We start from the raw sequence: 22606 nt of genomic DNA, 5'->3' as shown, positions 1-22606 counted from the left end.
AGGCATACGTCACCGCGTGACGTAACATCACCACACGCAAGCTGGAGCGGCAACTTCCGCGCGCGCAGCCGAATAGCTTTGCGCTCGAGATGGGAAACGACCTCGTCCCCTACGAGTGAAGTGCTTGCCCCGGTGTCCAGCAATGCCTTAAAACTCCGCCCCGCAATTGCGAGGTCGAGAAAGGGCGCAGGCGCGCTGGTCGGAACTCCGACTCTGAATGCGGCGGGCGCGGTGATGTTTTCCTCTCGGGCGCGTTGATCAGCCGCCGGCGACTTCACCGGCGGCCCGCTGCGTTTCCCTGTCCACCTGGGCAGATTCGCATCATGTGACCAACTTGGCCACACCTGAAACAGCGAACAGAATTCCGTGCTGCTTGCTGCGCCGCTCGAGGCTGCTCGTACGCTCCGCGGCCAGCTGGCCGCATCCGGTTCTCCGGGGGAGAGTTGTGAGCGGGTGCCAGCAACTGCGGCAGCGCCGATCCCGTGTAGGGAAGCCCACTTGGGCGTGCGTTCGCCGGCCGATCACCTGACCGGTTTGTTGTGTGCACAGCGCGCGGGGCTGCCAGGACCTCCGGCCGTATCGCCTCCGCGTTGCGCAACCCATACGAGTAGGGGTCCATCGCTCGGTCCCCGAGACCGAGCGTTTCTCGCTGGCCGGGTATCAACGTAGAGCCGACCTCGACTCGTCCGCTGCCCGTAACGCCGCGCCAAGCACAGCTTGGTTCCAGTGTTTCCACCGGAGGCGGCGGTGGCCGATACGCGCGTGCAGCCGCAATTGCTGCTTGCACACGACGAGATTCGGCCGCCAGCTCGTTGAGATCTCTGCACCTGCAGTTCCTCAAGTACAAAGCAAAGGTGGGGTGGCATTGCCTGATGACCCGATCGACCCACTCCGAGTTCGGGGCATGTGGGTCGGCGTACTCGTAAAGCTCCTGCATCGCACGGACATACTCGATCATCGATTCGTCCGAAGCTTGGGTGCGCATTTCCAACTCTCTACGCATCCGCGGGAGGTAGTCGACGGGCAGGAATTCCTCCCTGAACATCGTTCGGAAGTCATCCATCGTGCGCGCCGTGTGGCCTATCACTCGATACCATCGGGCGGCATGGTCGACTAGGGCTGCGGGCAGAACTCTGTGCAGCACCTCGCTCTCGCTGATGCCGGTCGCCTGCTCGTAACGGCTCAGAGCCAGCAGGAAAGTGTTCGCGCTCACTTGATCGCTATAACTGCTATACGTCGGCATCGGTAGCTGCACCCTGGGAGCGGGTGAGCGCGCCGCCTGCAGCACTTGCTGCATGGCGCTTGCGAGAGCATTCGCGATGGAAGCTGCATCCACAGTCATTCCTTCGCTTACGGGCGCCTGCGTGCTCACTTGCACGAGAGGCGCGCCGCATGGGGCTTCAGCATTTGCGTAGGCCCGGCGCATGGTGGTTGAAAGCGCAGCGTCACCTGACGTAGAGCGCTCGTGGAATTCAGAACTTTCCGAAATTCTCGTTGGTGCGCGAGCCGCAGCATCTGCGTAGGCCCGGCGCATGGGGGTTGAAAGCGCGGCGTCACCTGACGTAGAGCGCTCGTGGAATTCAGAACTTTCCGAAATTCTTGTTGGTGCGCGAGCCGCAGCATCTGCGTAGGCCCGGCGCATGGTGGTTGAAAGCGCGGCGTCACCTGACGTATAGCGCTCGCGGAATTCAGAACTTTCCGAAATTCTCGCTGGTGCGCAAGCCGCACTCACGGTTGCGTAGGGGCCGTGGAGAAGGGGGACCCGAGCCGCTCCTGCGGCTGCGGTGGGCGCTGTTGATGCAGAGCATCGCGGGACCTCCCGGGCATGATCACAAAGGTCGGCCAACAGCATCAAATCCACCAACTCATAATCCTGTGCCATGTTCCTCGGAGCTAGCGAACCTCGAATTCACTTGAAAACGAGTCCCACGTTCGGGCGCCAAAAAATGTGGGGACCAGGGTTCTAACGGCAGCCTAGCTCGATCCTCGAGATCCGGCCGCAAGGCTAGCTCCACTGAACACCGCCGCAGATCACCAACTTGGCGTATCGGCAGCGAACAGCAAGGAACACAGGACACAGAATTCGCCCACTCCGACGTTTATTGCAATGCAATAAAGGAGACGTCGGGCGCGTCGTTCTACACCGCCGACCACCTTAGCAAGCGGGAGAGACAGGCGCGAGGGCGGACAAAGGAAGGCCAAAAAGGAGCGAGTCGTACTTACGGCCGCTCCCGACGATGGTTCGTGTCCAAAGAGGCCCTACCTCCATCGCCCGCCTCGGACCAGGGCGCCGGAGCTTCCGGGCAAACCTGTCACGTGAGGGGGTCGGCCGCGCCCCCTCGCTCTCACGGGCATCCTCCCGGAGGGGAAGCGCGCGACCGCGGAGAGAGGGGTACCACCCCTCTCGCCTCCGCGGCGGGCCGAGAGGGATAGCAACGATGGCGGAGCTCCGCAATTCCCACAACATCTATAACCCTATGTCCCCCCATCACTGCCTGTCCTTGCCTCAAGCAATGCCATCTAAATCCTTCCCATTTAGAGCTGGTACAAACACCGCACAACTGACGACCAAGCAAAATTGTTGTTTTTCACGCAAGCGGACGCGCACTGCTAAACCTTGAAATCCTTTGCTTTGTCTGATCACTCTCTCCAAAAGGTCAAAGTGCCATGTGCGGCCTTGCCTCTACAACAAATGCATCTAAGGTAAACCGCAGCGGAACTGGCCAGCCCATTATGAACCAACATTATAACAATAAAATGCACACACTAATGAGAACCATGCCATCGGTCAGCTTTGGATTCCCACACGATTTCGTAAGACACAGTTAACAAGATAGCTAGCTTCATAAGCCAGCATGAACATGGCTGGAAGAAAAAACGTCGTCTGGTGCAGTGCCACCAGCTCAGATAGGCTAACTTTAAGGATTGTTTACGTATTATGTGCACAATGTACAGGGCTAATATCTGGCCAAACCACTCCCAATGACCATTAATGCATTTGATTTCCACCTTCAAGAAGCATTTCAGTGTCCCTGTAAGTCAATCCTCCCATACATCATAGTGATATGGGCAATTTTATGCTTTGAATAAGCACACATGGCCAAGAGGGACACCAATAACTCTAGCAGCACAATTATGGGTGCCAACTTCAACTGAGAAGTTGCTACTCATTTATTTTAATCCAAATGTAGTTGTTCTAATGTAAAATCAGCATAACAGTAACCTCCACTTGTCATTTTTAATAAAAAAAAAAAAAGCAGGTGCTGAGCCAAGCGAGACTTTCCATCACAATCTGCCTTGGGGAACGCACCGAGCACGTCGAGGTAGATCCAGGTGCCGTTGCGGATGGTCTCCCGGTTGAGGAAGAAGACCTTGCACTCGTACCAGCCCTTGTCAGTCTCCCGCACGCTGGTCAGGTTCAGCGACGACTGGCCCGACAGGGAGATGCGCTCCTTGTAGTCGTCGGCCGCGTGCGGGGGGTAGCCGTCGTACCTGCATGGGCACGTGCACAGCCCCGAACCAGTCAATAACCATTTTCGCAGATGTCAATACTACTTCTATTTAGACTGTCCATTAATCCAGAAACTGGGACACTGTTGTAGGATTCAGTAATGCGTTAGAGACTTTTGGGACTCGATTGCTAGGCTGCCACGGTATATGGACATTTCCTCAATCCTTGTCAAAACTGAGAAATAAGTCATCCATAGCATTTGACAACTGAATATTCGAAAGCATAGCATTATACTTAAAAGTATTATACTTTATACTTTACACTTTATATTATATACTTTATTATTTTTATTGTCTTTATTATTTATTATATCATATACTTTATATACATTAAATAGTATCAAAGGATCACAGGCCAGGGACACCCACAAGTTGATGGCCATTCGGTGCAACGCATATTTTTTTGAGTAGCCATACGGCGAGTAGCCCTACAGCTTCCAGTGGGAGATGTTGTATCACCATTGCAACTGAAAGTGCTATGACCTCAGCAATTAAGCCACACTAGGCGGTGCCCAGCAACCATAACAGCAGCAGCAGCCAGTAATGCTGTTACGTGGCATCACATGAGATAGTGACGACATACCAACTACGACCTCTGTCCTCGCTCGCAGATCGACAACGAAACATAAAATTTACGATGACTGCACAACAGTATGAATTCTTCTCTTGGTTAAGTAGTCAAAGTATCTTGGGCCAAATATGAATTAGGCCAAACAAGACGACAGAGACACTTCCTGACAGAGGATACAAGGCCTTTCGAATGCCGAATGCTAAGGAACATCATAACCGCCACACATCCGCTGGATATCCGGCACACACTAGTTTCTACTGTACACGCACAGAACTCGATCAGAAAAAAACATTTTAGCGCAAGTTATTAACACATGAATGAATCACAAGAGACAAGTCAATATGGTTACTAACACAAGGTTTTTAAAAAGCACAATTTCCCATAGATTTTCTAATTACATACCGTTCCTGCAAGTTATAAACAGATGTATGGATCACAAGAGACAAGTCAATATGGTTACTAACAAAAGGTTTCTAATTAAAAAGCACAGTGTCCAGTAAATTTTCTAATTGCATAATTTTGCTAGAAGTCCAGCTCTGTACACAACAGGATAGCCCTCGAATGTTAAAAATGGACATCCACTGCCAATCCACGCTTGGATGCCCATCATGCATCTGCAGATGCACATTTAACAATATAGGCATGCAGTGGTGCCGTTCCTTGGTGTCAATCATTTAATTTTTACCCGCACTTTTATCCATGCAGCCACAGAAGTCCGCGGTTGCTTAAATAAGGGACGAAAGGTACTGGCATTTCTACTTCATGTGACACCGCGAAATCTCCTCAACATTTACTCTGCCTGTTGCATAACACCATTTTTTACAAAAAGCTTGAAATAGATACCTTGTAAAGCAACCTCCTCTTCCCCAGAAAACCCAAACAACAGTGGCACCTGACAAAACGGGCCCAGGGTACCCAACATTTCTTGACCTGGAAGGCTGCTTCAAAGGCCTATTGTCGCATAGGTCAATAGAAAGAAAAAAGAAATCCCTAACTAGGAAGAATGCTAAAATAGCTCGAAAACTCCTCCATAATCTGTGAACTCGTTTGGAACAACCATGCTCATATCTCGTTCATTTTATTCGTTTTTCTTATCATTCACAAGCTACAAAAACAGTCCCAATGCAAAAAAAATTGCTTTTCAAGTTCAAAATGTATCCTGTTACGCATTTTATGCTCACAAAATTTGAACCAATTCTTGAAACAGGAAATTTCTTTGCCACCAGTTATGTGCATAAGATCTTATGAAAGCGAAGGCTTTCCTGCTGATCATGAAATGAACATCAATGGTGATATTTGGTTTGCCGATCGTTCGCTAATGCGGTTTTATCCGTAATAAATTTATGACCATTCCATTCCATTTGCCATATTCCTAAGTGCCTTGTTATTCTGTTTTACTTTGTAGAAACACTTTCAAAGAAAAGGTGCCGGCACTCGGAGTGTTCTAAACAAAAAACAAACAAGAGAGAATGCCTGAAATGAGATGTGTGGTAATTCACTTATTGCCACTCTATGTTCTTTACAAAACTAGTACCACCTGCAGTAATGACAGTTCAGAGCATATGGCCAGACACAAATCGGAAAACATAACGTTCTGACATATTACGGAGTGATATACAGATACAGAGAAGTTACAAAAAAGCTCAAACCAGTGTTCTGACTTCTCTCTTTCACTCAATTACTGTTTCAAGCTTTGTGATGTATTTTTAGTGGGTGCTTAAGGGCTGAATTTGGGGAATTTGTACGGCACTCTGACTGCCAGTTCAGCAAAAGTCGCTAGTGGTGTCCATATAGTAATTTCTGCTTTCAAAAGCGAATAATTCCCAATTTTTAATAAGAAAAATGAAATTTACAATTTTTTGGGTAAGCTTCAGTAACTAGTCCGTAGAAGAATGAAAGGCTCAAGGTCTGCAAAGTTTTTGCTAAAAGAAGGTTTACAAAGCTTTTCAATAGCATAAAACAAGCGTACGCAAGCTATACTTCAGCTTTTGGTGTCTTTATGATATTGTATTTTCTACGGGGTCAACTTTCATCTCATGTGTTGGCTTCAACCGAAGCTGTTTCGGTACTACTGCAATGAGGATAGATATTCTGACAAACTATATGCATGTGATTAACACAATGCCTCTAAAAGTACAATATAAATGGTAGATCTACACATGTTCCTGTCAGTTACAGGATGAAAACTCGGTAATATAACATAAATAAAATATAATATAAACATATAAAAAATATAAACATAAATATAAACATATACAAAAGGGTACGAGAGAGAGAGAGAGAGAGAGAGAGAGAGAGAGAGAGAGAGAGAGAGAGAGAGAGAGAGAGAGAGAGAGAGAGAGAGAGAGAGAGAGAGACCAAAATTGGCAGGAGAGCCTGGTAATAAAACTCCCCACAGTGCCAACGCCTCCTTGAACAGAAAGCTTTATCTTGGTGACTTGGAACACGAAACTAGTCTCGTTTATGGCATTTCTATATGTCCTATAAAAAAATGAACATTGCAAATAAAAAGAAAGATAAGCACTGCCCATCACTTGGCTATAAAACCCCTGACTATATCACTATGCAACTAGGAGTGTTGACCAGGCTAGCTTCAGAGCTCAAACACCTCATCAGTGTGCGAAAAGAGACGCCCAGTGCCAAGGAGATAAGAAGCGCGTCCCAAAAGCACCTTATTGTCACGTCACCAGTGCTTTGCAGGAAAGCCTGGTGCCGCTAGCATGAAAAACAGGTGCAGGTGCTGGTGCTGTATCGCACACTCAAAGCGCAATACATCCAGAGCCAAACTAGTTCAAACTAGTTGTAAAGAATGTATTTCTCAGGTATCTTTAGCAGGGCATTTCTCATTTTTGACCCGACATAGTTTCATTTATCTAAGTTTATTGAAACAAGTGTCACTTTGTATTTTCAAACTTCAAAATATACTTCAAAAATATTCTGAAGTTTTCATACGTAGTGAAACTGAAATCGAATATCGTGGTAGTCACTTCAAATTCGATATTCGAAATTTTCTAATATTCGCACACCCCCAGAAATTGCTGAAATTGTATACTTTACAGCCAACTGGCCGTAAAGTATACAAACTAGACTCCCGTGAGCATAAAACTGCTACTAAACAAAGCACATCAAACAGGCGAAATTTTACTAATCTATTCTTTCCTGAAGAAAACGAGGCCGAGTAATTTTAAATTCATGCCTTTGTTTGTTGAAAATATGTTGAAAGTATGTCTCGTGACAAGAGGGTACGAATGAATAGAACGATTTTAAAAATTGGACTTACAGTAAAGCTCAGTAGCCACACAACATTCTCCTTCACCATTTCTCGATCACAATGCAATAGCATTCTCAGCTAAGCTTGAGTAGACTACACTGCTCTGTTAAACAGATTCTCGCAGACCTACATTTTCCCTACAGCGATTCTGAAGGTGACTGAGGATTTTGCTGGCATACAGCAAGCACCCTAAGCAGCCGAACACGTGATGCCAACTCCAGCAACCGTATGAGTTCTTCTCTAGGGCATCTGGACGCATACAGCCACAGGCAATAAGCAGCAGTGCATCTGGGTAAAAGTTGAAATGTTACGTCTAACTTCCTGGCCCTTCTTTTCACAAAGTATGTGCCATCACAGTGCTCTGTCTGTGAATGCTAGCCCTATCTTTGTGTTGAAATGTGGTTACCGCACTTCCTCGAAGTTTACATTAACCTCCTTCCCAAAGTTGGCTTTCCCTCATAGCGCACTTAGTTGCAGTGAAACGTGGTTTACAGAAATTTTTTTAGATTACCGTAAAATTTTGAGCTAGTGCCCCCAACCGTGCGAGCACACCCCACCCACTTCAGTGCTAATTTCAAATTTCTGCGCCGTTCCGGGAAAGCCCCCCCCCCACCACATCCCTCTGCGCAGTTATCACGCACCGCGCCCAGGCAACACTGGCTTGCCGCATCCAGTCTAAGAATCCAATCCAATCCAATCCTACTTCAACTTTGCTTCCCAAATGCTACGCGCCATTTGTTTCTTTGTTTCGGCAGTGATAGGTCATGCATTCCTACACAGTTGCAAAGAAAATTGAGGTGATCCGATGGCATCGAGAGCACGGGAAAAACGTGCACCAGACCTCTCGACAATTCAAGCTCGGCCGAAAGCGCATACGGGAATGGGAGAAGAATTTCGACAATCTCCTGCAGCAAAATTTCGGCTCCGAGGACGGCGACCTGCACGGCGGGCTGGCAGATGTCGAAGCCGTGGCGCCAGAAGACCGGGGCGGACTGCAAGCCGAGTGCGGCAAACTTTTTTTTGCTACTGACTCTGAGGAGTTATTCGATGGTTTCGAAAGTGACGAACAATAGTAAGATCAAGGCGTGGCACCCGAAGACCAGGGCAGCAGAGTGCTGCGAACTTTCTTTTTTTGCTGCTAAGTTTTTCAATGGCTTCCAAAGTAACCAACAGTAACATGTTTTGCGTAAAAAAGTTCATCTTCTTAATAAAAGTTTAAAACCACGCGCACTGTTTTTTTTTTTTTTTTTTCGTAAAAACAACTGTGGCCGCCATCTTGAATTTCGGTGCCGTTCCGGGATAGCGCCCCCCTCCACTTTAACCGGTAATTTCGACTTGCTGGGAGGGGGGGCGCTTGCTCGGAATTTTACGGTAGAAGGCAGATGGACAGATACTTTGGAAATATAACAGTCATACATTTCGCTCTGCGTAGAACTCCATTGCTGTCCACCTGGTAAGCAAAATACTCACCAGGGTTACAGTGTTTATCCTTTAAAAAGAAATGGGATGAGCGTCCCAAAGCTTGGAAATATTGCTTCCTGGCTGCTTCTGCCAGGTGCGACCAGGAACCTTTTTGCCCTATTCAGGTAATCGTATGCTGCAACTGAAGAGAGGGGGTTACTTGATTCTAATTATACCCAAAGTAGGTGGAGCTCCGGCATGTTTATGGGGGGAATAGTCACCTAACAGGCCAGTGCAGTGGCCATCTGCTGGGGCATGCAGTGCCATACTCTAAACCAAGGGCCAGCAACGTTTTGAGGTGGATGGCCAAGTTGCATGAAGCCAACATAGCAGAAGGCCAAGGGGGAAATTGGGGGGAGGGGAAATCTTTTTTTCTCTTGCAAGCAAACGTAAAATTCAGAAAATTGACAATAATATTTGACAATATTTGACAATAATCTGGCTAAATGTGAAGATGGGGGACAACGTCCACTGGAAGTGATCAATTCTTTGTTCTTGTTTCCTGTCTAACCCCATTTGAGGTCAAAACTGGCATGTCGGCCTTCGGATAGGAAGTAACAGGGGGAGGGGTTGGGGTTCTGACGACGTGTTGGGGGCCGCACAATGCTGCTCTCCAGGCCGCAGGCTGCCGACCCCTGCTCTAAACGATCCTAACACTCTCGCTGAAGATCTGAACACTGATTGTGGGGTTTAACGCGCTGACGCAACGCAGGCGATGAGGCGCGCCGTAGTGGAGGGCTCCGGATTAATTTTGACCACCTGCGGATCTTTGACAGGTGCCGAAATCTCATACACACGGGCGTTCTTGTTCTTCACCTCCATAAGAAAAGCGGCCGCCGCGGCTGGGAATCGAACCCGCGTCCGAAGATCTGAACATGCAGTGCCAATATGGGAGGGACATCCACTTAGGGGTACACATTTGTGAATGCACAGAAGATATGCAAAAACAAATGTGCAAAGAAAATACAGTGCGGGACATTCAAGGAAGGCACATGCCCTAATGGATGAAATGTTTAGCCACGACGTGCACTTTGAACAAGGATCAAAAATTGTGCATAAAAACTGCAGGACAATGGAAACCTGATTTTAAGTGCGAATGCACTTTATAAGCGACCCCGAACCTTCCGCCGTCCGCATAGCAACAGCTGCGGGTGCGCGCGCTTTTCGTCTTCCTTACCAACGGGGGGAGATGGGCGCACGCTGCCTGGCCGCTGACATGGCACATACCCACGTGGGAGATTGGCCAGGAATAAGTGCGAATGCACTTCTTAAGCGAGCCTGAATCGTCGCGCTCGCATAGCGCCTCCTCTCCCCCCTCGCCTACTCTCCTAAAGCCCCTTTACTACTCTCCAGCTCGCAACACCCTCTCTCGGCGCGCCAGCCAGGCCACTACACTATATAAAAAAAAAAAACAGCATCCGGCGCCAGGTTTCGATCTGCGGACTTTGCGGCCGCAGCGCGACGCTCTACCGACTAAGCCACGGACGCGACGTTGATATCAGTGTTAGTAACACGCCTTATATCTTTAACGCATTCAAACTACGTCGGCGGCGGCGTGCGTTGGCGACTCAGCGGCGTTATAGCGGCTTGATAACTGCGTGGTGTACACGTGATACTACAAACCCGCTAGTTCTGCATTCTCTCACGTGACTGCGCCTCCTCTCCCTTCACTCCGGTCGGCGCTTCGCAGCTGCGGTGCGCTGCGGTGCGGTGCCCTCCTCCTCTCGAACATACACGTTAATTCACCAAGATTTCCGCAGAGGGACAAACGAGGCGTGTTAAGCCGAACGTGATCACGAGGGGGTGTTAATGTAACTAACGGGCAAAATGCCACCAAACTTCAACAAACTCCCCCTCATAGCATCACCCCGTGCTTCGCACTTCCTCATACTCCCCTTCGGGGAAATGCGGGGTAATTTTTTTCTATCAGAATTTTTTTGCAGAAAAACATGCTGACCTGCACAGAATATTGATTAATCTTTCTAGCAAAATATCTGACTCCAAATTCCTCGCTCGTCCAAGCGCCCCACCAAGGCTGGCAACACCCCTTGGCCAACTGTAAGGGCAATGAGCGGCTGTTGTCAGTAGATACTACTAGTACTGTCGTAATTGAGGGGGCTGCGAAACTGGGCATTTCAGCAATTGCGTCAGCACTGGCTATATGGAATAGCCAAGCATAAATATTTCAGGACTGCATGCCCACAGTGTACTCCACTAACGATAATATGAGATCAGTCCACATGCCCTTCGATGTCCCTGTTTACTGTGCCTTGTGTTTAGTTGCTTCTTTACATGATCGAGTGCTCCTTGGTGTGTGGTACACTGCATGTCAATATGCATGGAAAGAAATATATGTATATATGATATGTGTGTGTGTGTATGTGTGTGTGTGCACGCACGCACGCATGTGTGTATGTGTGGGTCAGTGTGTGAGTGTGTATGTATATCAGTGCACAGAAGCATATTTTTGTGTGAACAAGAATACACCTAGGATAACATATATAACATATCAGAAGTTATTTACCAAGCTTTCTTTTTGCGGGTTAGCATTTATGGCCTTACCTGCCACTGTTCCGCTTGCGCACTACCACTCACATTCACCTTAGTGAGACCGCTTTCATTTTTACACGTGAATGTATATGCTATAACCTTAAATATTCCCACCACAGGTGTATGAACCTCGGTGATAACGCACAGCTGTTACGGCACAATACTGTACATAACTGAGCTGTCCTAAAGTGGGCTAGAAAATAAAAGGAACCAATAGGCAAAGAATAAAATAAACAATTATGTAAACAATACGTAAATAAATAGGTACTGGGTACTAAACCATGAGTGTGCCAGGGACTCCCTTCAGGCTTGCAAGAGTGATGTAGGACCTCACAATAAGCTACGTCCGTCCGTGTCACAATATCAAACAATTGGCTCTAGCAGCTAAAAGTCACCAAAACACCTATTACTATATGGCTGCCCATTGTGTGTCTGGCTTTGCCACACAACTGGTGTGCTGCGCAAAAAGCCAACCTTAAAACATGTGCCACGCGGAAAAGCAAATGTAGACAACATGCAGCAAAAGCCACATTTTTGCATTGCTGGCAAGATTTGGCAAAAAGGAAAACAGAATGGATAGGGAGGGGCGGATTTTGGCAAGGGCTTCATGGAGCCCTGATATTCCCTCGTGGATTCCTAGAAGTTCCCGGACCTCCATTCGAGAACTACTGAATCATACAAACAGTGACGGCAGAGAGAAAGTGTGCACCTGTGAAATTCGGATTCCCTTTGCGAAGCAACGCTCCAATTTATTCATCAACTTCGGTGCTCACAAACGGCTCGTTGGAGGCTTACAAGATACATATACAGTCGAACACGGATATATCGAACACGGCTATATCGAATTATTGTCTATATCGAACTCATAAATTATCCCCTTGAAAATTCTATGTAAAAGTATAGGAATTCGTACTTCTATATCGAACCGCATTTTTCCCGACATTGGTTATATCGAACGCCGCGCGAGCTGGAAGGTGCTCTTCGGCGGTCGCTGCACCCCCGATTGAGGTTTAGGAGGATGTGGAGGAATGGGGGGGGCATGGCGAAGACTGGCTCGCGGAACTAATCACTCTTACCGGAACGAATTTGCGCTTGCCCAGTCGGGCCCCACTACCGGCCGCCGTAGCGTTAGCGGACGGAGCCCGGTATGCTGAATCTCTCTAGGCACAGAAGCCTGAACGCTCGGAAAATGTGACAGTGCGAGGTAGGGATGCCCCGACCGCGCACGTCCTTTTTTTTTTTTTTTTGCGGCTGCGTACGTTCCCCGGCTTGCCGAAAAAGAGTTTTGTTTTATCTCTCTCTGGGTCTGTCTTCCCCCGATGTCGTCTCGGGAAAGGGAAGAGGGAACAAAGGAGCTGGCGGCCTCCTCCTCCTTTTGCATTTTGATGCTGTTGCTGCTGTTTGGCGAGTTGTCTCGCACCTTTCGGAGATCACTGTTTCTCTCGGAGATGGCCATCGCGAGCGCTTTGTTGGAGTCCGTTCAGAGAGCCTTGGAATTGTTACCTTCAAAGTTCTTGTGGTGCGCGCGCTGTTCTTCTTTTGCGTGCGTGTTGTGCATGGTGTGCGAAGGCGCAGCGTACTGCTGGAATTTTGTAGTTGTGCAGCCTCGAGAAGATCGAGACCAGCTTCTTTAATTTAATTTCCAGGACGAAGAAGCAGGCCAAAGTCAGCGAATTTTTTTTTTTTTTTTTTTTTTTTTTTTTTTTACGGAAATAAAGCGTCCTGTTGCGTCGTGAGTGCGGAATTAGTTGTCATTCTTGAATGCGACGATCGGTAAGTGCTCGTCCGCCATAGGTGAGGTCTCAGAGCCCATATTTTTTATATCGAATTTTTTATATATCGAACTATTTCACGATCCCCTTGGAGTTCGATATATCCGTGTTCGACTGTAGATATAAATGCAACATGTAGAATGCAAATACGCCTCTGCAAAAGATAAGATCCCAGAGGCATGCCAAAACATACAAAGTAACAGGGAAGTCTGGGTCAGTTAGTCACTTCACTGAACAAAATATTTACAGCGCGAAAAAAGAGGGGTGACTCAGACGATCGCTTGTTCATGTCACCTCCCTTCATCCGCCATTCTTTTTTTGTGCTGTGATTAACTTGCTCAACCTGTATAGAATTGCCATAAACTGATATGTTACATATGTATGCGAGGCGTCTGTGGGCTCTTAACCATATGCCTTACAAATATTGATCACAGCCAGGACAGGCATATCTGAAACGTCCGATGGATGTCCAGTGGTTACTGCTTGGTAGACAATAGAAATACACTTTTTTCTCATTTTTCTTTTTTTTTGGTTCCAACTCTTTACATCCTGAGAATTAAACTTCCCAGAATGCAGAAAAACATGCTGCTGGGCAAGTTGGTACTCATGAATCTGTGGAAAACATCACAGAGTGAAGGTAGACAAAGACTAAGAGAGAAGACTAAGACTAAGAAGACCGAGAAGGGCTGCACCTGTCCTGTGCTGTCTCTTAGTCTTTATCTGCTTTCACAGTGTAATGCCTTCGCGAAATGCACCGCCCCAGTCACTGCGGGATGTCCCGTTGTTCAGTTTAGAGGTCTACCATTGGAGAGGAAGGAGGCGTGCACGCACCAGATGTAGATGGGTATCTTGTGGTCCTTCTTGTGCCACTGGACGAGGTAGGGCACGGGCATGCCGTCGGGGTACTCGAAGGGGCAGTGCAGGATCACGTCCTGCCCCAGCAGGGCCGTCATGTGCTCCGGCTCCGACAGGGGAAGCCCAGACGCACCTGCAGCAAGGAGGGAGCAGCCGCAGCCCAAGGTTTAGGACTGGCGTCGTGCTTAGGACTAACTGGGCACAACATACGCGTCCCTCAACGATGCGAGGTATCCAAAATGCGAAAGTACCCAAAGTTTAGGATTAGTGCAACACAGGCTTCGCCAATGTGAGAACTGCAGAATGGGAAGAAATCCAAGGTTCAGGATTAGCAGAAGCTTAGGCTTAGCTCAACACAGCTTATTGATATAATAAATGCAAAATGTGCAAGAATCCAAAGTTTTGGATTAGTGCAACACAGGCCTTATTGATGTGAGATGGACAAAATGCAAAAGAATCCAAAAGTTTACGATTGGCAAAAGTTGAGGCCAAGCAAAGCACACAACTCATGAGCTAAATCTTATTTCCGTAATGCAACTCATTAATGTCAGAAAATGCTCTGGCTAGAACAGCAGACGCAGTAAAACAACGTGCCACGCGAACACACAATGATGCCTCCCTAAAACATGACTTGGATGTGAACACTTATTTGCAGAAGTTTTGAATTTGTGTCTTAATTAAAAGAAAAATATCCCGTCAGACTGCTCCTTTTGCCCTGCCTAAGACGTCCTTGTGAAATAGTTTCTCATGGACCGACTAAGTTGCATTGTGGAGCTAGTAAGCCGGTGATTTAGGAGCGATTCTTTGCATCTACAATGAAAGCCAGGTGTAAATTCTTAGTGTTGCTCAACAGCATTCCAAATTTCATCTTCGCACCTATTGCGAAACCCTGCAAGATGCCCCACCACCGAAAGGTAACGTATACTCTAAAATTTGTTGTGATTTTTTTTTTTCCACACACCTTCACATTTCCTCGTTTCTCACCGATGAATAGCCCATTCCCTTGTCCTCACTAGATTTGGAGCTATTTTTGGGTGGGCTATCTCTTAGCGTTTTACCGTATATGCTTACAAGTATTGTGTGTTACTTTTGAACCCCTATTCCGAACTATGAAGACACTTAAAGCCAGTACGTATTGGGCTTCTTGCAAGAAGTGCTCATGCCTGTAGCTTCAAGGCCATCTATTTCAGCACAGGAATTGAGGAAAGAAAAGATTTCTATTGGCTTCGTAACTGACTTGCTGAGAACATTTTTGTGCCTGTGAAAATGTGCCAAGTGCAACAAAAATGCCAAGAAAAGTGCCTTTTTAAATTAGCAGAAAATGTGTTTCAACAGAAAAATGTGATAATGCACATTCCTTTCTCTTTTTTTCCTTTCCTTTTCCTACCCTCTCTTTTTCTTTTTTGCACAGGAAGATACTGAGGTATATTTTCGGTGCAAACGGTTGGCAGTTCTAGCAGACCAAGCTGGCCATTACCAAAAATTTCACATTTCACATCCAGTGCTACATCTTTGACTGTTTCCCCATAATTTTAAAAAATTATCAGCATAGTTCGTAAAACTGTACCTGTATGTTTTAAAAAACACATCTGCATTCGCAGCCAACCTAAGCGAACCTTAATGCAGTTTGTTTGCTACTAGTACTGTTAAAGCATAGTACATGGAAACCCACAATACCTTCAAGGGTGCAGTGCCTGCTCACGCCTCACCCTGAAATCTGCCTGCCACAGTTTTAATCGACGTATGTTGGTGCACAATTGCATCATGCCTGGCTGGCAGACTGCCATCCCCACATTTGCACCTTTAAAAAAAATTGCTTCACCTGCCATGTACCTATCTGCGTGTGCCCATGTGCTTGGGCATGCCTGCATGCACGTGTGGGTGCATATGTGCACTGCATAAAAAATCTCTTCACACAGTGCACACAGCACAAAAATAACTTCTGCAGAGTTTCAAAGCGTTGTTCTAAAGTGGGCACACCAGTAGCAGTTCATAACAAGAAACACCACATGAAATCCTTCACCGTGTTTCAGAAATTTCAGCTCTGCAATGAGCAAGACACTGTAGTGCCTTGATTTTAGGCAGCCTCTATTTCTGAGCAACCTTCTTCAACCCAATAACTGAGCAGCCCCGTCTCCCATAAAGCACAGCATAGGGCCGTGCAACCCGCTATCTGGGCAGATAACCCAGAATTGGCAATTATAAGCTAATTTGCAGGTACAGACGGTGGGGTTGTATAGCAGAATGCAATCGATGGCACTGCGTCCACCTCTTTTACTGCTTAAACAGCATTCAGATTAGCGCAGGCCACATCACACCTCCAAACAGATGCTTGACAGCTTTAATTTTGCAAACAGATGCTCGACAGCTTTAATACTTTGCCCAGAAATCCACTGCACCTAGAAAACTTCTGAACAGACAAGACCATCTAATAGAGAACAATGACTTTATGGCATATGGTAACGGCAAAAGCCGACAATGGCAAAGAATAACAAACACGCAAAAATGAGTTCAAACGAGGCGACAAAATTTGTTCTGTCCCCAAATCCCCCTCATGCCTAAGATAAATAAGGCAGAAATATGTGCCACCCTGTAAAGCAAGAAAGGCCTACAGTGACAAAATGGTTGGTGTGCGTTAGCTGCCGTTTTGTTTCGTTTTGTGCTTCAGACATACCAGCGGCAAACAGACTATCAACTGTACGTAACTGGTATACAAATAACTAAGCAAATATTGATCTCGCAACAACCTCCTTCCATCTCCATACTGCCTCGGATATGCAGAATTCCTCTGCATATTCAGGCGCTGTATATGAAGTGATGTACAAGACAAGCTATGCATTTAAACTGTCTTTGGGAAATACCAACAAAACACCATTTTACTTTGTTGCTCTCATTTTGCCCTATATAATGGCTGCATACCTATACGAAAAGTTTTAGCTGCTATAGTCATGTAGTTTTCGTTAGAGCTCTCCACAAGTTCTTTCATCACTTTTGGACAAGCAGTCAGAATACTTTTTGTGGGTTAGTTCACTCCTAACAGAAAAACTAGACTGGTCAATCAGTAGTTTGGGATACTTGTGTTTAAAGAGTGAACATAGACGTTGTGGAAAGCAAAAGCTACACCCCTAGCCATGCACACTATTAGCACATGCATTTACCAACTTCACTGATGTCTTACCTTAACATTCGAATTTCTGGCTCCCTACACATTCACGTATTTTTCTCCTGCATTTTATTCTTTTTTTCCAGATTTTAACATTACCGACCACCTCCTAGAATTCGGAAGCGAGGTTTGCAGTAATAAATGAGTTAACAGATAATTAGATTGCAGATGGGGCTCTTGAAGTCTATTCTTTTCTTGGTATGCTTAAGCATTTCCTAAAATATATGTGTCAACTGTATCAGTGTGGCTCCTTATCCCTGTCAACATCTGTGTACCAACATGCATGGCCCCAAACTAAATTAATCAAACCTGGTTCTTTGAAGAAATGGTAACGCAGTCAATGGCCAAGTCAAAAATAGTTAAGAAACATTTCAGAACCCATACGGGTTCCCTGTTTGCAATGACCTGGTTCTTTCTGTCACACTTCCTATTACCACTGGGAGGTTCAAAGGGCCAAGGCCCCTTCGACTACTAGGGAAGGGTGCAAAATTTGTGACGACTTTTTAAAAAGTAAAAAATTTAATTTTAGTTGAGCAACTTACAGCCCTTGGCTTTACATTTTCTGCTGACTCTCTCTGATCTATTCAGAGAGAGTCAGAGAAATTATTCAGGGAAATTACTATGACCTAGGAAATGCTGTTTTGTTTGGCAAATAGTATCTTTCACACTACGCACAATACCACCATAAAAAATGGCTTCTAAGAAGCTTTGCCAATTTGACTTATGCACCAACTAAAACAACCATGCTCTTTTGAACGGGATTTATCATACAATAGTACAAAGAGGGATCAGTAAATTGTATTTGGCACAGCTGCGAGTAGCAGAAGGCTTACCTTTGCCTAGTGGAATGAGGACTCAAGCAAAAAAACAAAAAAAAGATGGCACTCAAACTAAACGTGTCAGTACTAAAGTTGTAATTTAAAGCACTTGGGAATATCTCGCGTATTATTACTGTGTTTTTAAGGTTTGGTTCAGTCATAATTATTTTTGAGCCGTTCTAACAACTATTTTACGTAAAAAGGGACGGATAATTTAAAGCTTCACTTTTTTTCTTGCAGTACAGCTCACTAACTCCAGAGAGCAGCCCGTATATGACGCATCGAAAAAGACTTTCCGGCAGCAAGCTGCTGACTGCATCCCCCGAACCAACAGCACTAGAGATGCACCAAATGAACTCTTAAGGCCTTCTTCAATGCCTTTCAGCAATGAGAACCACGCGAGCATGAACCATGTACCGTCACTAGCAATGCCAATTAACGAGATCGACAAGAGGGCCATCCAAGGGCCATCCAAGGATCTTTCCGGCCTCATCTGGGCAGCCATGCACAAACAGAATCAAACAATCGAAAGGGCAGATCTTGTGCACACTGGTTTGAAACATTTTACTGGCTTCAGTGAGGTCCAGCGAAAAATGGTGCTTTTTGCTTTCCTTGCTGTGCACTTCCACGGTGGAGTGGTATATATAAAAGGAATTCGGACCCATCATTTGAGGAGCTTCTTTTTCGAAATGAGTCAAATTCACCCGAACGGAATTGCAGAAACCAGCAAACATTCTGTGACCCGGCGTAAGTGCAACGCCGTAAAAGCTATATTATATGATATGGTCCACATGTCAGCTAGGGGAAGTTAGCATTTACAGCAATGCATTTAGGCCCACTAACAAAAATTTCGCTTTTTTTTCTGCAATTCTCTTCAGGTGGATTTGGCTCACTTCAAAAAAGAGCTCCTCCTTTGTGTCCGCTGGGTTTGGAAAATGGAGGAAAGTGATACAACAGGAGATCGACCAGCATGAAAAATCTGACAGTCATGCTTACGACTGCGCCAGGGAAAGCAGATCAGTTGCTTCAATGCTAGACGAAGGCTTTGAACAACGAGCATCTCAAGGGGAAACGAAACGCGAAAAAAAACTGTAAACTGCCAAGGTGCCTCACTGATGGCATAGTTCTTTCGAAAGGGGGCGCAAGCCATTCAGAGCGCAGAGTGAGAGTGGCAAAAGTGCAAAGCAAGGCCTGTTTTAGAGATAATTAATCGAGTATTTTAACTAACAAACAGTTTAATTAACAAATATCAAATTATCAGTAACAAGTAATTAAGTCCTTGCATGATGCCAAGGTAACATTTTAGGGGGTGGGATTAAGGGGGAAAGAAGGACTCTAATGACAACTGGCCCCCTTTTGTGTGGGACCCTCCACACATCTATGCTTTCCCCCATTTTTCTTCTTCTACGTAGTACATTAATTTACATAGGTCATGTCTTTACCGCTTTTCAGATGCATTTTAATGCGAACTGCTTATTTTTGCATTTCGCATTCCTTTTTTTAAGCCGTGCCACATCAAATTCCTCGTAGGTTTAAAACCAATCTGTCTTAGCTAATCCCCCTGAATGCATTGGGTCCTGTGATCCATTTCCTGCGCCACAAACTAGAAAATGTAAACCTGTTTGCTAAGCTCTGCCCAACCTGAATGTAGCTTCGTTGTTCTTACGACCGAAACACAGCTGTTCTGCTCGTCCCAACTTGTACCCAAGCTGTTCGAACGCGGTGCAAAATTACAAGGCCTGCTCCCAATTTTCCATCAGATAAACTGCAGTACCACACCCCTGTTAGAGCTGCTGAATCATAAGCAACCCGATTGCCTGCACATACAAACAAACCTGTCATGAAGGGGATTTCAAAGATCATCATTCGATTGCTGGTACCTTATTTTTGCACGTATAACCCGCCCCTGTATTAACCGCACCCGCCCTTTCCGTCAACGAATGAAAAAATATAAATCCCCGCATATTGCCCACATATTTCATACATAAGAGGATGGACCAAATCTACTACTCAAGCAACACTGCACGTCTGTTTATGCAAAAGAACTTACCTAGCTGACTACATAACCAGATGACTTGCCGCATACATTTTTTCAGGTTGGTGTATTGCGTGTGCAAAATAACCACTGGCAATGGGACAACAATGGCTTAGTCGCTATCACTGCTGTAGGTCATAACGGTCCAATGCGCATTGCGGTGAAGCTGCACCAAAGGAAATACCGTAAAAACCCGCGTATAATACTAGGTTTTTTCCAAATTTTACTATGTAAAATTTCTGCCTCGTATTATATGTGGATCCCAAAGTTTTCAGCCGAAAATTTGCACTTTCGGTTTCAGTGGAGGGTGTGCCATCTTGCAGTGGCATTAGCTGGCTGCTGCTTCTCTCAGCCGGTGCCATTTTGATTGTTTTGACCACGGGAAGGATCTCAGCACGTTCACCGCAAGTCTATCACGATGTCGGGTGCACAAAAACAGTATTCGGCTGCAATTAAAAGAAAAGTTATTTTATGTGCCGAGACCATCAGGAATTGCGCCGCAGGACGGCAATTCGGCGTCACCGAAGGCAGCATTCGTGGGTGGAGAAAGCAACTGGTGCTTGACTGAATAAGGTCTGTGTGGTGTCGGCGGCCTGGAGCACTGTTGTGGATTCCCGTCAGTGCTCGTGTTGGGACGCCTTTCACTGCCACCTGGCCGATTCCGTGAAGAAGTTGTTGCGCGAACCTTGCACCCAACTCATTGTCATTCCAGGAGGAATGACATCCCAGCTGCCACCACTAGACGTTTGCATCAACAAGCCTTTCAAAGACTGCATCAGGTCCTGCTACCAAGAGTGGATGAGGTCAGGAGACCCGTAAGTGACAGCCACCAAATGGCTGACGCGGGTTTCGCCAGCGGTGCTTTGTGGCTGGATCGCGGATGCATGGGCCAGCATCCCAGAGGAGCTCGTCAGTTGTTCTTTTAAGAAATGCGGCATCTCGAACGCCCTTGATGGCACTGAGGACCACTTTCTGTGGGAAGACATTTCCGACAAGGCGACTTCAGGAGACAGCAGCAGCGAACGTGACGATGACTGAACGGACGTCGGGAGACAGTGCCAGTGAAAACTGAGAATGACTGTACGGTAACTGCAGTGCAAATAAATGTTTTCTGTGCTCTTTACCTCGCATTATATGTGGATGAAAACTTTTTTTTTTTCTGATTTTGCTGTCCCCGAATTACACCTCGTATTATACGCGGGTCCGTATTATACGCGGGTCCGTATTATACGTGGGTTTTTACGGTACCTCGCATATAGTCCACAGCTCTACTTCACACCCCTGAAATTTTCGCATTTTTGGTTCGGGTTATATGCACAAAATACGGTATCCTGAATTTGAAAATGAACACAGAGCTCCAAAGCGGAGGCCTGCAGCTTGACAGCAGCAGAAGTTTTCTCAAACAGAATATAATCTATGACACACATTAAGGGTTTTTAGACGGTGGCCTGAGGGCATTTGCCTAGAGGGGATATTCAGGATGCAAGTAACTGGGGGATATTTAGGCCACTTAAAGATTTGTGGATGACATCGTCTTGTTCAGACGACACGGGAGAAGATCTGCAAACAATGCTTCATGAACTGTACTCAGAAAGCCTTTCCGTAGGCTTGTAGATAAATATGAGCAAGATGAAATTAGCGCTAAATAGAAATGCAGAAAGCACCCCCTAGGGCCTAGGCAATCATATGCAAGAATAAGTTTGGTGAACACTGTGACAACCTCGGGCAAGTTGAGATTAGTGACCCAAAGCATGAGAAGGAAAGCAGCCATGTGTAGAATTACCATGGGCTGGCCAGCATTTGGCAAACACTCTGAAACAATTAACAGTAGACTACTCCTCTCAATAAAAAGAAATCTATACACATAACCCATGCATACTGCCAGTGATGATTCATGGCATGGCACAGACAACACTTGGGAGCAATTCCTAAGAACCTTGACCGAAAACTCAGGCTGGAACAGGAAGAAGAGTAATAAGAGGAAAGCTTAGAGATAGGAAGTGGGTGACTTGGTAGAGTGCAAGCAAAACTTGAGTGAACGATACTCTAGCTGAAATCAAGAGATATCAGCTTAAGCAGTCGGGCATGGGAGTAATTAAAACTGGCAAGTGGTGGATTATGGGGCAATTCAGTGGCCACTGAAAGAGAGGACTAGAAGCAGGAGAAGACCGATGACTCTTCGGAGATGGGATGAGGAGGTTCAGTGGCAAAGAATGAATTCGGAGAGCGCGAGATAAAAGCAGTTGAAAGTGAGCAAAGCCTTCGTCCCGCGGTGGACACAAATAACCTGATGGCGGTGATGACGATAATGACTATTCCGAGGGAGCCGCCTTCTGGTCAGTGTTAACACCTCCAGCACAAAAGCAGACGTCGCTTTGTAGTGCATGTTTGGAAGGGGCACAGCCCAGAGAACTAGGAAACCATAACAAAAGTCGGACTGGAGGGGCCTTTTAATAGCCGTGGCCAGGCACACAAAAAAGGCGTCCCTTTTAGAGAATGGGGGGAGAGCGTTTATTTTTCCCCTGAGCCACAGGGTAAACACAGAGCACGTGCTGGCTTACGCTGTCCAAACACGACGCTTCTTTGGTTGACCACTCTTC

The 22606-nt window shown here is 46.3% G+C and overlaps 1 protein-coding gene across 4 annotated transcripts in view; it reads right to left on the bottom strand.

The window, feature by feature from the left end:
• LOC144179396 (protein turtle-like) overlaps positions 1-22606 on the bottom strand; it is an 82806-nt gene that overhangs the window by 53668 nt on the left and 6532 nt on the right. For all 4 annotated transcript variants that reach the window (XM_077707735.1, XM_077707736.1, XM_077707737.1 and 1 more), the window contains exons 2-3: positions 13967-14123; positions 3311-3492 (exon numbers count right to left, since the gene is read on the bottom strand). In XM_077707735.1, the coding sequence (XP_077563861.1) occupies positions 3311-3492; positions 13967-14123 (339 nt within the window). The remainder of the gene's footprint in view (positions 1-3310; positions 3493-13966; positions 14124-22606) is intronic.

The sequence above is a fragment of the Haemaphysalis longicornis genome, unplaced genomic scaffold (assembly GCF_048455015.1).
Source record: "Haemaphysalis longicornis isolate Haplotype H1 unplaced genomic scaffold, Haemaphysalis longicornis Haplotype H1 scaffold_4, whole genome shotgun sequence".
Taxonomy (NCBI): Eukaryota; Metazoa; Arthropoda; class Arachnida; order Ixodida; family Ixodidae; genus Haemaphysalis; species Haemaphysalis longicornis.
This window is presented reverse-complemented; position numbering and strand designations above follow the sequence as displayed.